The sequence below is a fragment of the Andrographis paniculata genome, unplaced genomic scaffold, assembly GCF_009805555.1.
Source record: "Andrographis paniculata isolate CXL003 unplaced genomic scaffold, ASM980555v1 Contig38END, whole genome shotgun sequence".
Taxonomy (NCBI): domain Eukaryota; kingdom Viridiplantae; phylum Streptophyta; class Magnoliopsida; order Lamiales; family Acanthaceae; genus Andrographis; species Andrographis paniculata.
Genome location: NW_026137571.1, coordinates 516,791 through 537,336, shown reverse-complemented (window position 1 = coordinate 537,336; position 20,546 = coordinate 516,791). Strand labels below are relative to the sequence as shown.

The following is a 20,546-nucleotide window of genomic DNA, read 5'->3' as shown; positions in this document are numbered from 1 at the left end:
ATAAATATGTGTTTCTGTTATATTTTAAATGTAAAAAATAATTTTTAATATAATATAAAAAATAAAAAATAGATATTTGATTTGATTTTTTAGATGAAAAAATTGAATGAATAATAAAAACTAGGGAAAGTATGACAAAATAACACACCCTTTTAGTGTATTTTTAAAATTTCTATAAACTATTTGCTGCCTATTTATATTATTGTCACTTCATATATATATATTTTTTTATATTCACCATATTTTATCAAAAGATACCTTATAGAACTTATAAATTTGTTTCTGAAAAAATAAAGAAACAATTTTTTTATATTTTTAAAATTTTATTTTTCATAAGATAAAATTTCGATTCAAAAAGTATCTTATAGAAGTTATAATTTTGTTCCTAAAAGTATACAAACAATATATATATACATATTTGACAATTTTGAATTTTTTTTTTTTTTTTGTGGAATAATACTTCATGTTTATAACAAGAATTTTTGTGGAATAATACTTCAAATTTGTTGACACAAAGTCCGAGAAATTTCGAGAATGCATCAAAACACACAAATCAATTAATACGTGGTACAATAAGACAAACGAATTAATACGTATTACAATGATTGTTGGCTCTATTTACATACATTATTAAATTTTGCATTATTTATTATCAATTTTTTTTCTTTTTTATTAAATATTATACTGTTAAATTATCTATTATTATTCTTATTATTATTATTATTATTTATTAAAAAAAAAAAAAAAAACACAGCCTGGGTGATTGACTTAAAATTTCGGGATAAAATGCACAAGGCGAAACAAAGGTCTAATAAAAATCCGTACGAACCTAACCGCCGCCGCGTGACAACCACCGGTCTGACGACGACAATCGACCTCCCAAAAATTCAAACGCCAATTTGGATCTTTGCATCTTCAATTTTGCTTTTCACAAGCCTAGAATTCGATTGAATTCTTCCCGATTGTTCTCCATTGTCGCCCCTCTGAAATCTCCGCCCCCTTTTTAGGATAGAATGGAGGATCGGTCCACCGGAGGACAATTCTCCGGCGGCGCATCTGGATCGGCGTCGTGGGAGGGTTACTCGGAGTCGCCGCCGTTGCCTTTTCCTCCCCGTAGGTTTCCGGATTATAGCCCCGATTTTTACCGCGAGGATCGGTTCCAGGCGACAAATAACGAGGGCTTATTGACGAGCAACAACCGCCATGGCTCCGCCGCGAGCACAGATGATGTCAAGTCCTGCTTCGTCGTCTCCACGGCGTTCTCCTTTTTCGGTAATTTTTTTTTATTTTTTTTATTTTATTTCTCGAGAATTTTTGTCACATGAAATAATTAAGGTTAAATTGCATAATAACCTTGTGTTTTACTATAATAAATGTTTTATTTATTGTGCTAAATTCATTTTGATATATTACGGTTCTATTTGAGTCATAGGCAGAACATGGGAAATAAAAGCATGTGCTATTTTATTTAAAATGTGTATTTTTTGGACTTTTGAATCGATGTAATCAACGCATAACCAAAATGAATGTAAATTCTTGTTTATTTATGCTAGTGTTATGCAAATAAAGATGGTGAAATGTTATACATATCATTGTTTGAATAAAATAAATAAATAAGAATTTGATCAATTATATAGTTTGTAAAATAATGATGATAATTTAATTTTTACAATTAATTTATAGTTTGCCGAGAAACTTGCAAAATATATTATACCCCATTATCACTTTGTCCTGTATTTATGTCGCTGGCAAAATATATCTCACATATTTACAAAAGTCAGCTATTTATATCTTTTGCCCGCGCGTGACATTCACACCACGCGCGGTTACGCACAATCACGCTCGGCCAAAGGATAGAAATAACCACTTTTGCAAACATGTGGGATATATTTTGCCAGAAAAAAAGTGGGATATTTTTTGCAATATTCCCTGTTTTTGCATGTGCTTTAATATAATACAAGGATATTTCATGCAATAAGTAAAACATAAAGTATTTTATGCATTTCTAATAAAATACATGTGGTTATTTGCCAATAATTAAATTTATTTGTTCAATTTTCATCATGTCAATTCAATTGTGAAGAATTGTTGCAGTAATCTTCAGTTTTGAATATTGCTTGTTTTATTCATTGCTCTTGATTTCAGTATCTATATGCCTTGCATTTGGGCTGTACGGATCGGAAACTCTCAAGCTCGGATCTAACACCTCAGCCTTGATAAATCCGAACCATCTATTTGTGGACTCTATAAAGGTATTTTCATGTTAATGTTGCATTTTGCTCTGTTTGTAATTTTGATATTCGATTTTGGAGAGGGTATGTTAGTTCGAGAGTTGCTGAATTAGTAATTTCGCCATTCGATTTTGGAGAGGTTATGTTAGTTCGAGAGTTGCGGAATTAGATTACCTCTTCATCACCTTCAATGTGTGTATAGGAGGAGCAAAAGGGTTCTTGATTCACACATATATGTCGAGTAGCCCCCGAGACTGCCACCCACTCTTTTATGCCTGACAATAATATTGGGTGTATATGTTTGTGTCTTCAGGGCTCGGTTCTTTTTTAGATTTTTATTTTCCTCGAAGAGTTTTGGAAGTTTGAGATTTGATTTTTTATTTGATTTTATTTTTTTAAGTGTTAAATGAAAAATAAGCAGCGAATACAATTGTTTGGAAGTAAAATAGGTTTTCGATCTAATGTTTTGAATGAAGTAATGGTTTGAAATGTAATAAGGTGTTGGATGTTATGACTTTTAGAAGAAAAAAATTCTTCGTCCGTGGACAAAAAAGTTTGCTCATACTTTCAAACACATGGTTTAAGTTGATGAGTAATAATTGGTACCTTTTGTATTTTATAGTAAATAAATATATATATATATACACACACAAAAAAAGGACAATGAGTAGATATGGTTTTTTCCTTAAAAAAAAAAAAGAAATGAGAATACTTTTGATGACAGCCGAAAGAGAAAAATTAGCATATTTTTTGAACGACAGAAGGAGTACTACATATTACTGTAAATTTCATAGTGCAAAATAAGAAAAAGACAACATGGACACCCTTAGCCAAATTGGTGTTAGGATGATTTCTTTTTCCCTGTAGTTATAAGTTTTCTGGGGTATGGGGATAGGGGGTGATGGGTACACAGGTAGAGTGATTTTCGTTTATGCTTACAAAAATGCCTATGTTTTTTTCCCCCTAAAGTTATAATGCTTGCATCAGGTAGCAGAACTTGACGTAGCCGAAGGACCAGTGCTATACGGATTTTATAAAACTCCACGTCTTGATGTTATGGATGTGTGGTCCGAGGATCACACGGTAACGCTTCCATCTAATTTTCACAAGGTGAGCAACATATAGAAGATTTTATTTCTATACCAGGTTCAAAACCATAGTTTTAAACCTCCTTTCGTCATTTCTTGAATTTGTAATAAACTAGTTTGATTTTGAGACTGTAAAAATATGTGAAGTTAAAAATCTGTTTTCACTTTTAATTGCAGGAATGGGTTTATTATTTGAATGAAGGATCACAATTAAGTATAAACTATACGGTGGAATCCCTTTCTTCGCTTGTTCTTGCAATTCTCGAAGGTAAATTTAAGTTGCCAAGCTCATGTTTAAATTTTCATCCTTAGTTTAAACTCGAGATGTATTCTTTGATCATATGGATAGAAAAATAATTATGGATAATTCTTTGGACTATGAGTTGAAACAGTTGTTCATGATTTGTACTTTTAATTTCTGTGGGAACCGATTCTGGTCTAGTTTGTATAATGCTCTCTACATTCGTTGGTTGGGGTCGTGTTGTTTTCTATGTCGGTTGTGTGCCTTTTTTCAATAAAATTGGTCTTTGGTCCTTAGAAATGCATCTAAATACGAAAATTTTGTTGTCGTCACTGGCAGTTTCCATTGGCGTGTGGCTATTTTGATACTTTTTGAGATACTTAGACATATTTTAGATATTTAGTTTATGGTTTAGATTCGATTTCTATTATCTAGATTAAATTGTTATTATTCGGTTATATTAGTTAGATTGAGTATTTATTATTCAAGTTTATCCCGTCTACACACTTATTTATAGGCCCTTGATTTCATCATTAATAATATATACAACTCCGAAATTTTACAAAATTTAACAATACCCTAAGATCTCTCTACATGCTACCAGGCGAAGAAGGTCTTGCTAAGTGGCTTGAGGATCCATCAAATCCGAATACGGCCTCGTCATGGAATATAATCTATGGTGAGGTAAAGCGCGAACTATTGTTTTTTTTCTTCTATCTTTGATTGTAACCGAATTACTTTTCTTATCTGCAGGAAATGGCTTGATTCAAAAGGACATAACTAAATCTACATCCTACTATATCGCAGTCGGTAACTTAAATGATGAAGCCATCAAGGCAAGTTGTTGAAATGCAAAAAATGAAAAGTAACATATAGTTTTGTTAAAGACTTGTCTATCTGACAATACCCCCAGACTTGAAATTTGTATGAAGCAGGTGGACCTGAGTAGCCGAATAAAGGCTTTACTATATAACACAACTGGACCGTACTACACTTGTCGGCCTGCATACGGTGAATGCAATTTCAAACTGTTCTGGCTAGGCGGAAATGCTGCTGTTCTCACTTCGCCCCGTCTATTACCGGTAATTTTTTTATTTCATGCAAATTTAGGTAAATTGCATATTACCTTTTTTATATTTTATTATAAATGTACAAAATATTTTTTCCTGCGCCTAATCATGCAAGCATTATACAATCCTATTTTGTAGTTGTTTTTAAAAGTATGTCACGCCCGTCTCCAAAAATTTATTTAAGATATTTTATTTCTTTTATTTATGTATTTTATTCAAATAAAGCTATTTAAGATATTTTATCTCTTTTATTAGTATAATATTTGTATAATTAGACATTTTACGACCAAAATCACTTTTGGAAAAGGGTGTGCATATTTTAATTTTTGAGTTTGTTTTATGTAGCTTATAAATATGCTATTTATTTTGATGATCAATACAATGCATTTTTTTAAGTTTTATAAAATATTTTAACATAGTATCAGAGTCGGAAAACATTGAACTGGAAAACACGAAACCATCACCAAAGTCAGAGAACATGAAACTGGAAAATATGAAAAATACAAGAGAAATTTACGTAATAAATGAAATATTAGGTATTTTGTACATTTATAATAAAATACAATCGGCTATTATGCAAATTTATCTAACCTGGAGTGAAGAGCTTATGGAGGAACTCTTTCGTTACTAAAATCATGTATTGTTGATCCGCCGGCTGGGTCCTTTTACGCATTCTGTAGGGTACGTCGAAGGTTAATTGGCGTGTCAAACTTTCGTACGGAGCTCGCTGGATGACATACGTGCTTGGAACAGGTACGTTATTTCTATATCTATATCTATACGTATAGATATATGATTTATAAGTAACTTGCCGGAAACCGGAGTCGAGTTCACGGGGTATCTGCAATGCAAGTAATAACTTTACGTGCAGGCGCTATGATTTCTCTTCTGGTACTCATTAATTACTTTCTGAATCATTTTCAACGGACTCGGCGGCATAGGACGAGAGACAATCAGAGCGGAGAAAGCCGAGCCGAGAGAAACCCCTTGATTTCGAACGAAAGCGATAAGCACTCGAGCAGAAGTTCTTCTTTCGACTCTGCTTCAGAGGGTGAAGGTTTTCTCGAAGATGCAAAACCGGGCGCCGATAAGCCGGGTAGAGACGAGGAAGACAGCCGGCGGCTTTGTGCGATTTGCTTCGAGGATCCTAAGGATTGTTTCTTCCTTCCTTGTGGTCACTGCGTGTCTTGTCATGGATGCGCGACGAAGTATGGTTTTACGCACATTGAATAGTTTCTTTTTTTTTTTACGCCTGATTTTATGAGATTGAATTGCCGAGACATTTGTTGATTATTGCAGGGTTCTAGAAGCCTCCGGATCTTGCCCTATATGCCGGCGGCGCATAAAGAAGGTAAGAAAGATTATCACGGTTTGAGTCGAGTCGAGTTGAATATAGTATTTGTTGTTGTTCATTCGCTCTTACATCCTCTTGCCGGAAAACGTACAAATAGGTAGGAACTAACAGATGTTGTTTGTTTATATGTTTGGTTGTATTCAGTTCAGGAAAATTGCCCCTTGAACAAAACAGCTGATGTTGTGTGTATATGTATATGTATGTATGTATGTATGTATTGATTGGGTTAAGTGTTGATACAATATTTATTACTGTAGTTTTGATTTCTTAGGGTGTGTTTGTCTGGGGTGAATAGTAAAAATTTTGAATTGTAATAGTTGTATGATTTGAAATAAACATGTGTTATTGATGTGATGTTTCGAATGTAAAATTAATTTTTTTTATAATATAAAAAATGAAAAATAGATGTTTGATTTGATATTTTTAGGGAGAAAATTTTGGATGAATAGTAGGATTTTGTCAGAATTCTTCAAACGAACACACTCTTTTGTATGTTTGGACGTTTAAAAATAGTATGAAAATATAAGCAAGCGTTACAACATAGCCTTTAGATATAAATTAATAATAATTGTGCACAAAATATAGACTGTTAGCATCTATTTTTTTCAATCAATACATGTAAAACAACATTAAATTGATTTTTCGAATCTAACACGTAGAACAATCATATATCACTGACAAAGCAATGTTGTGTGAAATATATTTATAGGCAGGTGTGTTTACATGTGCGATTAGTTCATAAAATTGAAGTGTCTGAATGTTGAACAAGATTCTAAGATTTGTCGCCCACAACTCGCAAGAGAAGGAGCAATTTAAGCATGTAATAAGACGCGCCTCCAACAGTAGCATACTGCAATTTCTCAGTCCCTTCAACAGCACCACCAAAATCGCCATCACTTGCCCTCCCAAACCCTCCCGCCAACCACCCCAGCTTCCTGTACCCAACCTCGTACAGCTTCGCCACCCCCACCAATGACCTTAATTCATTCCCACAATAAATAAAAAATAAAATAAAAAATCAATTTTAAATGAATTTAAATAATATTAAGACAGAATTGCACAAAACCAAGATATAGTTTCACAAATTTGCGCAAAATTCTCATATTTTTATATTTATGTTACTGTTCTTATTTGACAATGTTTGATCTGCACATCTAAACTGTAAATAAATTTTACAATTTTTATTTCTAAATATTTGACGTTACAAATATATTTATTTTTTTTATATTTAAGTTTAAGAAACAGTTAAAATATATTCATAAATATATATATATTTTTTTCGTTCTAATACTTTTTTTCTAATATTTATTGAGACTAAATATAAGAAGAATAGTTACACTACCGAAGAATAGTTATACAACCTCGTTCCGTATAAAAAATAACATTTGTTTTAAAGTAAACAGATTTTTTAATATTAATATTATATTGATTAATAAGTAGAAAAAATAAAAATACCTTTACTAAAGACATCTATCTAATATATTATTAGTAGTAAGGGTATTTATTATTTTAATTAAGTAGTACAATTATCAAATTATAAAATAGTAATCTTGGATGAACAAAAAATAAAAAATATATCTTTTTTTAGAAGGGAACAAATATTTATAATTTGAATAGTAAAAATTTTGAATTTGAATAGTTGTATGATGTGATATAAATAAATGTGGATGTGATATTTTGAATGTAAAATTGATTTTTAATATAATATAAAAAATGAAAAATAAATGTTTGATTTGATATTTTTGGAGAGAAAATTTAGGATGAATAACAAAATTTTATCAAAATTCTACAAACGAACACATCATTCAAGTGCTTGTACCTTAAACACCTATAAATAAGAACCGCCATCATTATTTAAGGCAATTTTATAACATAGTGAATTTTATGGAATGTTGCCTATTTATAATAATCTCTTAATTACCTGAGGCCTTCCCCACAGGCGAGCAGCAGCTTGGAATCCTTATCAGGAGCCATTCTTGCAACCTCGTCCACAAAGGCAGGGTTCATCATCGTGAACTGCTGCCCTGTCCAAAGCCCAATGTACCCAAAATGAACCCACTTCTTTAACAACGTTATGGCTCCCTTGTCTTTATCCTCCACGAACAGCGGCACGTGCAGAGACCCCGAGACACGTGCCTTCTCCCACTCCCACTCCGGCCTGACGTCCAGCAGCCTGTATCCCTCCGACGCCATTGCCGACGCCGCTTCTTTTGGGGCTATTGCACTCACCGCTCCTGATTTTATCAGCTCCGCCGCCCTGCCGCCTCCCATTACTGCTCTCACTCTTGCGGACCGCCGCGGTGGCGCTCCGCCGCTTACGGTGGTTGTGTGGTGGTGGAATTGGTGGTGCTTCAGTTGAGCTTCTGCCATTTTAATATCTTTGATCTCTCTGGGCATCGTCCATTTCCTTATCTTTTAAAAAGGTTTTTCATTTTTTGTCGTTAGCTCATAAAAAAGTTTTATGCTGTTAAGAATTTAAATACTACCACCCTCCCATAAAAATAATAATAATAAAATAAAAAAATAAAAATTTATTTTTAGATCTTTATATTTGTATAATTTACTCCATAAATATTATTTGTATTATTATATAAGAGACTAATATAAATATATAATAATTAATATTAAATATAGGGGAAAATTTTATTATTGGATTAGAGTGATATTACATTAAAATATTATTTTATTTAATAAAAATTTAAAATTTTTAAGTAAAGAAAAGAAAAAAAAATCGGCATCGAATTAAATAATTTTATTACTCTCTCGATCTCATAAAAAATATATCATTTAGTTCCAAAACAAGAATAGTATTTTCTTAATTTAGTTATTGTATTTCAATCTGACATAATTAATATTATCTTATCATTATTTTTATATCACATAATTTAATAAATATATTTTTTTTCCTTTTCATTATAACTAATATTTAAAAATCTAGATGTAAAAATAAATGATGTTTTTCATTCAAAACGAAGATAGTATTTAAATTTTACAAAATAAATGAAAGTATACATCTTCTTACAAAACATTAAATCATATACTATTTATTTTAATAAAATTACTTTTAAAAAATAAAAATAAAAATTCTAAATGCTTTTCTGGTTAATGGGCCGGTCCGTTATAAGTACTTTGGGCCTTATGGGCGAAGTACGTTTTGTCATATAATCGGAGTTAACCGAGTGTCGTCGTACTGTACCGGAGAGTTTTCCGACGAGATGCTCTGCGACGAGACGGCATTAGGGCAACTGGACTTTGATTTCAATTCGCGTTCAGTTGTTTGCAAGGGATGATCGTCATTTACCTCTCCATGGAATCTGTTTTTGTTCGTATGGAAACCTAGGGTTTTTTTGTTTGTTTGTTAGTTTTTCGAATTTGCCGTTTTGCTGTGTGAGGAAATGGTGGGGATGATGGCGGCGATTACTCGGGAGAAAGTTGGGAGTCGAATTAACTCGATAAAGTACAGCGGTGAAGACGTTGCTTCAAAGCTCGATCATTTGAGGCGGCTCCGCGACGAGCTCTGGGCCGCGGATTCTGTGCTGCTCGAGGAGTTTCTTCCCTCCATTATTGGCCTTCTCTCGGACCGTTTGAGCCCCGCACGCAAATTCGTCACTCAGTAAGCGCGTCTGAAGCATAAATTGTGTGTATGCGTGTCGTATTCCATGTCTGTGAAAATTTGAAAACTTTTACCATTTTCGCCCGCCATTTTTGTTTTTATTTTTTTAATTGGAAAAAATTCACACGAATTGAGTTTGTGAGCCTTGTAATTCAATGCTTTTCATTTCTTTCCTATGTGTCTTGATGTGTTGGTGTTCTACTTTGCTACACATTATACTTCGAAACATAGTTTTGTTGAGCTTTATCATGTGTTTTCATCTAGTTCATAAGACCTTGACACTGCTCTCCATTGCTGTAGAATTGTTGGCGAAATTGGTTTAAAGCACTTGGAGTTGTTAACTGAAATCATACCAGCACTTGTAGATATTTTGAAGGATGATGCGCCAGCTGTCGCTCGACAGGCCATAAAGTGTGGTATTGACATATTTCGCTGTTTTCTGGTTAAAGTTTCCGTCCAGGTTGGTGCAATGAGAATTTTGTACTATGATTTTGATTTGGTGCTACATTGTAATAGCTTAAGATTCTGGAAGCTTTGCTGTTGCCTTTAAATCCTGTTGTTTGTCTAAACTGTACATATAGGGTTTATTTGATTCAGTTATCAACTGGTTATTCATGGAGCTTCTCAACACTTTAATATTTATCGATTCCCTGTAACAGTTAATAAAGTCCTTAGCCCACTCGAGAAACCTAAGAACTGAATATGTCTTTCACAAATGTAAACATGCATTCTAAGCCAACGTTGAATTGGGTCTTCAGTATTGAAACCTTTTTTAGCTATAAGTTACATTGACTTGTTTGATTGATTTTTTTATTTTTTATTTTTAATCCGTAGATGTTGTAATGCTTATCTTTAGCCTGGTCCATTTAATTTCATGATCCTTTGGGATGTGTGGAAATTGCTGCGTATGTTATTTAAATGGATGACAATCTGATTGAGTATGAATCCTCATTCATTTGTTATTTGGTTGTGGTATCAAAATTCATTCTTTCTATTAGTGTCATGTCATATTTGCATTATAGCAATGAAGAAGCATTGTTGCTGCTGTCTAATTGTATATATTTTCTGACAGGGTTGTCATTCAAGTGAGTTCAGTGACTCCCTGAAATTATCATGGGCATGTATTCTGAAGTTTAAAGATGAAATATACGCAATGGCCTTTAAGGTATGAACGACTTAGTCATAAAATTTACATTGTTATCGGGCATTGTTTGACCAATTATGATGTTTTAAGGTGGGAAGTGATGGGAGAAGATTATCTGCATTGAAGTTTATTGAATCGGTTGTTTTACTTTATACTCCTGACCCTAATGGTTTGTTGGAGCCACCTTCGGATCAAATTTCTGAAGGTAAATAGTTTTCTTCATTTTGTGGAATTTTATACTTCTGTGGATGGACGATCTGGAGTTGCTTGTAGAACTATTTAATGATATTTAGAGACCACATCAAACACATGCTAAGTGTCATTCTTAGGATTTGTATCATATGCATGATATATGATTTGCTTACTCTTCCAGGGAAGTTTGACGAATTCAATATCTCATGGCTTCGTGGTGGACACCCTATACTCAGCATTAGAGATTTGTCAGCTGAAGCAAGTCGAAGTTTGGGTTTGCTGCTTGATCAGCTCAGATTCCCATCTTTCAAGTCGCATAGTTATTTGGTGATAATTGTGCTAATTAAAATGTATGTGCTTCTTCAGATTAAACACACGTATCTCTTGACCGAAACACCCTCTAATTGGTTTTTGTTTATTTTTCAGTTTGTCGACAATTGCTAGGAAGAGACCTGCCTTTTATGGTCGAATACTTCCAGTTTTACTTGGCTTGGATCCTTCATGCTCTGCCAGTGGAGGCGTACATCTTGCAGGGGTGTATCATTCTTTAAGGATTGCTTTTGAGTCTTGTTTGAATTGTACACACCCTGGTGCTGCGCCGGTATATACACATATTTCACACTGTTCTCATTTGATAGTTGGTTATAAGCAATGTATTTGGTTATTATAATAAGCTCAGTTTGGCTGTTTGCTGTTTGATCACAACCTTCACCGTGTTTGCTACTGTTAATTATCCCATTTGGATATGGCATGTATATATTGCATTCTTTCTTACTGTGGCAGTTAAGTTTTTTGTTGTAACAATCTTTGATTGTCATTGTTGCTCTGGATCTTTATAAAAACTATTGGTATTTGAGTAATTTCAAGCCAACACTTTTTTAGCCTTTAATTGACCTATAGTACTTTCTTCTCTGAATGTTTTGCTTCGCAGTGGAGCGCTCGTCTGATGAATGCATTGAATGAACTTGAAGTTGGAAAAACAACTGTACAGCCTGTAATGGAAATGTCTGACAACAATGGAAGAACAAAGACGGCAGCTGATTCATCCGCAGACCAAATTCACGTGGTAATTTTTTTTCAGTTGATTGTGGTTTAGGACATTTCTTTAATGGAGATCTATTTACAAATTGTTTAGAGAAATTTCTTTCAGGATGAAAAACCTTCTGCAGATTTAAGGTCTGAACACACTAATGCTAGTAGAAAAAGAATTGGAGTACCAGGTACATCAGAGGCTTCTGAAGATGATAACTCTGCAAAGCGTTCAAGATCAACACCTGAAAACTCAGAGGAACCCGAATATGAAATTAGAGGAAAGCAGGACAAGCTCTCATCGACTGGACCTACTCCATCCAGATCAGACACTGATAATGGACCTGTGCAGCAGCTTGTAGCGATGTTTGGTGTGTTGGTGGCTCAGGGTGAGAAAGCTGCAGCTTCCTTGGACATTCTCATCTCTAGCATATCTGCTGATCTATTAGCTGAAGTAGTTATGGCTAACATATGCAATCTTCCTCCAAAAAGCCCTGAAGATGAAGAGCCTCTTGTAAACATGGTTGCTCATCCTGATGTGACTGGAAATGATACCCACATGAAACAATTGTCTTTGTTGCTGACGAACATACTTTCAGACCCCAGCTCTTGTCCGGAGAAGGAAGCTGGGATCAAAGATCCTCTTCTTGGAGCATCTAGGGAGTTTGAGGCACGTTCATTACATTTCTATATCTTATGATATATTATATACTATATAGTATCCTCTTATTTTTCTCATTACTATGAAGTTGTCTGGTGGCTTCCATTGGTTGTTTATTTGGTGCAAATTGATTGGATTTGCAGAATACTGAAGAACAGGAACCATGCTTGACTGTGGCTGATGATAATATTGCCTCTGATGGCATGGACAAAGATTGTGAAAATGCACCAGTCTCTGTCAGCGAGTCTGTTTCCCCTGAAGACATTCCAGCTGCTATGGAGACTAATTTTGCAGGGATCACCTATCCAGTAAATGATATTGAGGGTGTGTCAAGTGAAATTCCTGGACTTGGTTTGTCTACTCAAGAGGTTGAATTGCTTGAAAATGCAGTTGATTTTTCGAAGGGCTCATCTGATTTGGGGAATGTGGATCTCACTGCTCCAGATGATACCAATAAAGAGATGATGACTAGTTTAAATAGTACACCAATAGAATTAGATATAACACCTACCGAAATAGTTCAATCATTGTCTACTGATAGGTCTGAAGAGCTTAGCCCTAGAGCATCACTTACAGACACAACTAACATTAGCTCTTCAACCGCAACTTCTTCTGGGTTTTCTTTACAGTTGATTCTGCCAAAGATATCTGCCCCTGTCATTCCCCTTTCCGATGAGCATAAAGATAAGTTACAACAAGTAGCCTTTATGCGCATAATTAGTGCTTATAAACAAGTTACTGTTGCTGGAGGATCTCAAGTCCGCTTTTCTATTCTTACCCATTCTGGAATGGAGGTAGGCATCCTCACACATTTGAGCTTGTACCTGATGCTGTACAAGTATTTTACTTGAGTTCTTTGATGTGTTTGTTTTATGTAGTTTCCATCTGAGCTGGACCCGTGGAAGTTACTAACAGAACATATACTGTCGGATTATGTAAATAATGAGGTAAAGAATCTTGCTTTTATGTTTTCTTGGGTGTAAGATCTTTAGGAATATATGCTTCTAAAATAATGCTTCAAATGCTGTTTTCTGTTCGTTCACATCAGAAATTTGGTCAGGAGAAGTTCAGGGACTCTATCAAGGAAACCAATATTACATTCTTTTGATTTGCTGCCACAGATTTCTTTTTGCCCGTAAAATTGTTGCTATTATACTGGCCCTTTCCTCTCCACCAATGAATACATTTTCATTTTAGATTATGTATATTCTTCAGGAACTCATCAATCCTTTTTATTTCTTCCACAGTTTGTTCATGTGCATGATCTTTTGAATTTTGATGATTATCTTTAATGTTGATGATTTATGTATGATGTCTTCAGGGGCACGAGTTAACATTACAAGTACTATACAGGTTATATGGTGAGGCAGAAGAAGACCGTGACTTTTTCACGTCAACAACTGCTACATCTGTGTATGAAAATTTTCTTCTCCTTGTGGTATGCACATTGTTTCAACCCTGCATTCTCTTGAATATAATGTAATAATGTATAATGGTAAACATTATTTTCATTTTTTTTGTTTTTCTTTCTGCAATGCAGGCCAATACCTTACGGGATTCCTTTCCAGCATCTGATAAATCATTGAGTAAATTGCTTGGTGAAGTCCCGTATCTGCCAAATTCTATATTTACATTGTTAGAGTGCTTATGCTGCCCTGGTAGTAGTAAGAATGATGATAAGGAATTGCATGGTGGAGATCGAGTTACTCAGGGGCTCAGTACTGTTTGGAGCCTAATTTTGCTGAGACCTACAATCCGAGATGCTTGCCTTAAAATTGCGTTGAAGGTTTGTGCCCTTTATAACCACATGAAATAAATGTCCTTTGATGAAAGGGGTAGTTGCACCATGTTTGTGCCATGTTCCAGAGCCAATGGCTGCTAAATGACATTTTTTTGCTCCTAAGAATTTATATTGAAAATTTCATCAAGTATTTTATTATTTGAGGACAATGATTGACATAGCAATCACTCAGTCCAGATAAATGTATTTTCCTTATTGTAAGTTCATTTACAACTTCTTTTATGATTTTAAGCAGTAATTTGTTTATCAATTCATTGTGAATTAGAATTGTGTGATTAAATTGTTTGTCTTATGTTTGCCTTTTCCTTCTATTATATTTAATCTGATAACAATGTCTTGAATTTTCCAACAGAGTTCAGTTCATCACTTGGAAGAAGTACGAATGAAGGCAATACGTCTGGTATTTTCGCTCAAATTGCTGTCACAATTTCCGTGCATATCTAAGAGATGAACTTAGATTTTATAGTCTGTGATGTTTTATTTTGACTTTCTAGGTGGCAAATAAACATGTTTTATTTTGACTTTCTAGGTGGCTAATAAACTCTACCCATTACCAAACTTATCTGAAAAAATCGAAGATTTTGCAAAGGAAATGTTGCTTTCAGTTGTTATTAATGATGAAAGTGCATCAAGAAAGGAGGCTGATGGAACTGAGGTTGAACGAGAGAAGGTAACAATTAAAAGTACATTATATGCCAAGAATAAGGCTTTGTTTAGTTGTGTTTTTGAACTATTTTGGTGTTTTCGGATTGTTGTGTAAATAGTAAAAATTTGAATGGAAAATGGGTTTTGTATATGACATTTAAATGAAAAGTTAAGGTTGGATTTGATGTTTTGAATAAAAAATATTTTTTATTATAGTATTTTAAATGAAAAATAGATGTTGGATGTAACTTTTTCTTAGGGCAATTTTTTTTTTTTTTTTTCTCTTTATAAATAGTGCATAAATATAGTTGAGAATAGTACTAGCAAACAAACCCCAAGTTATTGAAAGTGTACTTACATTAAATGTCATCACATTGTTTGTTGTATTAAAAACCTGGATTCCAAATTCGAAATAACAGCTCAATCTAGACTCTTGGAGAGTGAAGTCGAGTCATGTGATGTCTCTGAGCTCAACACTTTCAGATGCACTCATTTATGTTAGATTACTTTTGCCTTTCAAAATCCGTGGAATAGCATGTTGTACTTGAATTAAATTCCTCCTTCCCAAGTAGGCCGTGGAAGATGAATGGGAGCAAACTTGTTCCGTTGAATGTCTCCGAAGTGCTACTTTCACTTGGGTGTTAGTACTTAATTTTGATACAATTGAATTACTTTTTATGTTACCCTTCTTATTTTGACAATGCAGAAGATACTTTTTGATATTCTGATATCCTTTTGGGGTGTGTTTGTTTGGGGGTTTGGATTTTGGTTTGGGATTTGAATAGTAAAAGATTTGAATTTAAATGGTTGTACGATGTGATATAAATAGGTGCTGATGTGATGTTTTGAATGTAAAATTGATTTTTAGTATACTATAAAAAGTAAAAAAATAGGTGTTTGTTTTGATGTTTTTGGGGGAAATATTTTTACGAATTGTAGAAATTTTGTAAAGTTTGATATAAGAACACACCCTTGATGTAGGATGAAAATATTTCAAGTGACAATCAGTCGGGCAGTCATCAATTGACCCCATCTGAAAGCAACTTGTCATCTACTGTGGCTGAGGTGCAGCGGTGCACATCTCTATATTTTGCATTATGTACAAAGGTACCGCTGATATAATTTCTTCCGAGAATTGGTGGTTTACATGTGCCACCAGATATTGCTGAAGACTTATGTTCTTATGTTTGATCAACAGAAACATTCGCTTTTCCGGAAAATCTTTGATGCTTATAAGGGTGCACCCAAGGTGGTCAAGCAGGTTTGATGCAATTACTTTAAGCTTCATGCATGTGAAACTATAGATTATCAAAATTTTGTTGATAGCCATGTGTTTTGACCAGCAATATTCTGTTTTAGGCAGTTCACCATCAGATCCCGTTACTTGTTCGAACTATTGGGTCATCCCATGATCTCCTTGATATAATATCTAATCCACCAACTGGAACAGAAGAGCTTGTTACTCAGGTATTTTCTTTTATGATACTTTTATCTTAATTGTGTTTACTCACGATTGCATTTGCTACTGCAGGTTGTTCGTACACTAACAGATGGAACAGTTCCTTCTCCAGAGTTAGTATCTACCATTCACAGGTTATATGCTACAAAACTAAAGGTAATGGTAGATCATCTGTTGAAATTTCTCCTAATCCATACCATATGCACTGGCAGGACATATATCATTAATTAACTGTGGATGAAACAATAATGACATCTAGTTTTATCATTAACTTGTTACCTGCCAGATATGACCAATGTAACAACGAATTGTTTTAACTGAAACTGTCCAGTTCATATTACTGACATTTGGGTATGCTAACTTTTGCTTATTTCCTTAACAGGACATAGATATTCTGATTCCAATTTTACCGTTCCTCCCCAAAGATGAGGTGAGAGCCACTCATGTCAAGGCATTTAGTTATATCTTTATTAACAAATTCTCCTTTTCAGTAGCCACTGGGCACTCTCCATGGCTTTCACATAATCGTGTTACTGAGAAACATTTTCATATGATTTTGAGATTCTGTGTCATTGTGCACCATGTTTCTGCAAAGGAATCTATTTATGTATCTGAAAATCATTGTTGTTTATCTTTGACATTTCAATATGTTTGTATGGATTCCCCTTCTGGAGACCAAAATGTAAGCCCATGCATATGAACCTAAGTGCTTAAGGAACTACGGAGAGTTGTGACTGTGTCAATTCAATCATTCAATGTAGAAAAATGATATTTACATTGTATACTTCACCATGTTTTGGTATAGTTATGCTACAAATTTTGTCTTAGAGCAATTAGTTTCAGTTGTGTTCTAGTAAGATGTTCTAACTTGTGGGAATTAGATTATACTAATTTGAAGTATTTGAGTCGAAAATTTTTCATGGCTCTGTTTTTCTCTCGCTCTCTTAATGTTTTCTTTCTCAGGGATTTAATAATTCCACACCCATGCTTGCTTCAGTTGAAGCATTGATTGCCTTACACAGTATTGATACTGATAGAGAACTTAAGGTAATCTACCGTTGTTTATAACTAATATAACTGTATTCTGTTTCCAGGTTTTACGACTTTTTCCACATCTTGTGAATGTACCGATGGATAAGTTCCAAATTGTGCTTTCACGTGTTCTACAGGTATTTTGGTCTTGAATGTGCCTTTGCTTTGTCTTGATTTATTCCATATCCAATTCCAGTTGATTCTAATCAAATATGTGATATTTATGCAATTCGACCATATGGATTTGAATATTCACACCCACACAAGTGTGATTGCATTTATCTATTTATCGATTTTGTCTACCCTATAAAGTGAGGCTTTTGATCTATCTTCCTAAATGGAAGAGAAGTTTGTTGAATGTAAAATCATCACATTCTTTGTCTAAATATGTGCTGATGCGATGTGCTAGATGCCCGTTAGTTCCCTTGTTTTTTTTTTTTTTGTCTTTTTTTTTTTACCCTCTAAATGTTAGAATTTTATGTAGTTGGCATTTAAATATGATTCTCTGTCACCATGAGGGTGATTAATTCAAATAAAGTTTTTTAATCAAGTACCACAAGGTTCATGTCTCTTTAAGCCACCTAACAATCTCTCTCTCAATGTTCCATTTTCAGGGGTTTAATAATTCCACACCTGTGCTTGCCGCAGCTGAAGCATTGATTGCAATACACGGGATTGATCCCGATAGAGATGGGATCCCGCTGAAGAAGGCAAGTTTTATACTTCCTTGGTAACATATGAATTGTGGAGTTGCTTGTTTGCTAAATGAATTTTATGTCAGCAGGTAACGGATGCCTGCAATGCATGTTTTGAGCAGCGAAATATATTTACACAGCAGGTTCTGGCCAAGGTCTTGAATCAACTGGTAAGAAAAACGTTCAGCATCATTACTGTCCTGTTTCTTTTGAGTTTGACGTCTTGACACAAAATATTTACAGGTCGAGCAAATTCCTCTCCCCATGCTATTTATGCGGACTGTATTGCAGGCAATAGGTGCTTTTCCTTCTCTGGTAAGCAATTACTATCCCGATTATTTTATGGTCCTTGTAGGCATCTGCTTTCCTTGCGTCCCAGAATCTAGTGAATATCAGTTCCTACATAATTGATGCTTACATTCTTTCCACTGTTGGAATATTACTTTCCGTACATCCTCTTAAAGATGGTATGCTTTGTTGCTGAAATCTTCTCTAACTGTCAAGTTTTACACTTATCTTTTCCATTAATAGTTGTCCCTATTGCATTATCGTTGCGGATAAGCCCTTTTAGGCAATTGGTGACTTTCCTAAGCAACCTTTTTTCAGGTGGAATTTATCATGGAAATTCTATCTCGTCTTGTTGGCAAGCAGGTATGACATAATTGTTATGCTTGTTTTCTCTAGGACTGACTATTACCCACCGGAATTAGACTCTTTCGACATGGAAAGGGAAAGCAAGATAAAAAAAAAAAAAACTTCATATAATTAATTGTTAAAACGTGACTTGGATCCAGCGGTCTACCCAACCCGAAACCAAAGCGAAAAGACTTATCATAATTAATAACAAATAGGCTTAGGGTTTAGGGTGTTTTGGGGTACTTATAAATAGATAGTTATGGTTCCTAGTCATACGACATGATTGTAACTCTCAGAATCAGTATAATAAAATCTCTCCGGTTCCTGACCGTAGACGTAGGTTGACACACACTCACCGAACCACGTAAAAGCTCTGTGTTCTTTATTTGTTTTCTTTCTCGTTTTCTCGTAACATTAATAATGTAAAAATATTTATGAAATGCAGATATGGAAATATCCAAAACTGTGGGTTGGCTTCATGAAATGCGTCCTTCTTACAAAACCACAATCATTCGGCATCCTCCTTAAGGTATGAACGCTACACCCGAATTGATAATCGTTTGTTTCGATTGCGTCTCTGTCTAGGTCACTTAGGGTGTGTTTGTTTGTGGGTTTGGATTTTTGGATTTGGATTTTTGAATAGTAAAAATTCGAAGTTTAATAGTTGTTTGATGTTATATAAATAGATGTTAATACGATATTTTGAATGCAAAATAGATTTTTCATATAATGTAAAAGAAAAAAAAATAATTGTTTAATTTTATATTATTTTTTAAGAGAAAAAAGAATCTAAATAGTAAAAATATATGGTAAAACACAAAAGAACACAACCTTAGGGAATCACTAATAGGTTTTTCGTGCATTACAATGGAAAAATGGACTCCTAAATGCAAAATTATGCTGGAAATGAGCTAGTGAATTAATTTTAAGATTCTTGGTCTCTTCTATAATCTTTCAGCTACCATCGGCGCAGCTTGAAAATGCACTGAATAGAACTCCGGCTCTCAAGGCTCCTTTGGTAGCTCATGCGAGCCAAGCTCACATAAGATCATCGCTTCCAAGGTTTAAAAGCGTAATACCGCATTTTATTAACCATATTCATCCCTGTAAGCTAGCGAATTAAACTTTACCGTACAGGTCTACATTATCTATTCTTGGCCTTGTGTCGGAGTCCCAAGATTCTTCTACAACACAAACACAACCGACCCAGACTCAGACAGAAGGGACAGGCAATTTAGAAAAGGAAAAGGAAGTAGAGACAGAAAAATCGAAGGAATCCGGCGCAACAACCAGTTGAAACTTGCTTGAAAAGGTATTGTATGCTAATTTATTTACTTCCTCAGACCCCCGGAAGAGAACTGTCAATGGTTCTGTTTTCTTTGCTAGACAAGCTGCGAATGGGCGAGTTGCAATGCTTAGAGATATTCTGTATTTAAACTCCCTCGACAGGTACGAATTCGCTCCCTATTGTTCGAGTGAGTGAGACTACACTAGCTTCCATTGAAGATATTCAAACAGAATTATGAAGCTATATTCAAGTCAGTGTATAAATAATAGTACTTATGTTCAATACAAATGGTTATTTGCAACTTCTTTAACTTCCATGTATTTCAGCTCACACTTATATCTTCATTTTATGTCTTTACTTGGCTTGA

At 34.3% G+C, this 20,546-nt stretch overlaps 3 protein-coding genes across 4 annotated transcripts; 2 read left to right on the top strand and 1 right to left on the bottom strand.

The window, feature by feature from the left end:
• Positions 1-789: 789 nt before the first annotated feature.
• LOC127251094 (E3 ubiquitin-protein ligase APD2) lies at positions 790-6,347 on the top strand. 2 transcript variants are annotated; one of them, XM_051274667.1, is made up of 11 exons: positions 790-1,272; positions 2,146-2,252; positions 3,219-3,341; positions 3,497-3,587; positions 4,165-4,239; positions 4,314-4,396; positions 4,496-4,642; positions 5,311-5,383; positions 5,502-5,838; positions 5,930-5,981; positions 6,129-6,347. In XM_051274667.1, exons 1-11 carry the CDS (start codon positions 1,014-1,016, stop codon positions 6,147-6,149), a joined length of 1,368 nt encoding a protein of 455 aa, XP_051130624.1. In that variant the 5' UTR covers positions 790-1,013; the 3' UTR covers positions 6,150-6,347. The 2 variants fall into 2 exon arrangements, with proteins under 2 accessions (XP_051130624.1, XP_051130623.1); XM_051274666.1 differs by having other exon boundaries at positions 5,930-6,347.
• A 291-nt stretch (positions 6,348-6,638) lies between these two features.
• On the bottom strand, positions 6,639-8,416 carry LOC127250999 (rhodanese-like domain-containing protein 10). The gene is made up of 2 exons (XM_051274514.1): positions 7,906-8,416; positions 6,639-6,961 (listed from the first exon to the last, which is right to left on the bottom strand). The coding sequence occupies exons 1-2, from the start codon at positions 8,379-8,381 to the stop codon at positions 6,757-6,759; spliced, it is 681 nt and encodes a 226-aa protein (XP_051130471.1). The 5' UTR covers positions 8,382-8,416; the 3' UTR covers positions 6,639-6,756.
• A 715-nt stretch (positions 8,417-9,131) lies between these two features.
• On the top strand, positions 9,132-20,546 carry LOC127250912 (uncharacterized). The gene is made up of 28 exons (XM_051274387.1): positions 9,132-9,597; positions 9,898-10,057; positions 10,670-10,762; positions 10,832-10,946; positions 11,115-11,283; positions 11,360-11,534; positions 11,865-11,999; positions 12,084-12,632; positions 12,767-13,417; positions 13,502-13,570; positions 13,945-14,061; positions 14,164-14,409; positions 14,777-14,824; positions 14,954-15,094; positions 16,051-16,176; positions 16,268-16,330; positions 16,429-16,536; positions 16,601-16,684; positions 16,911-16,958; positions 17,623-17,697; positions 18,175-18,270; positions 18,345-18,425; positions 18,499-18,570; positions 18,862-18,906; positions 19,337-19,420; positions 19,850-19,953; positions 20,029-20,203; positions 20,278-20,546. The coding sequence occupies exons 1-27, from the start codon at positions 9,380-9,382 to the stop codon at positions 20,186-20,188; spliced, it is 4,032 nt and encodes a 1,343-aa protein (XP_051130344.1). The 5' UTR covers positions 9,132-9,379; the 3' UTR covers positions 20,189-20,203; positions 20,278-20,546.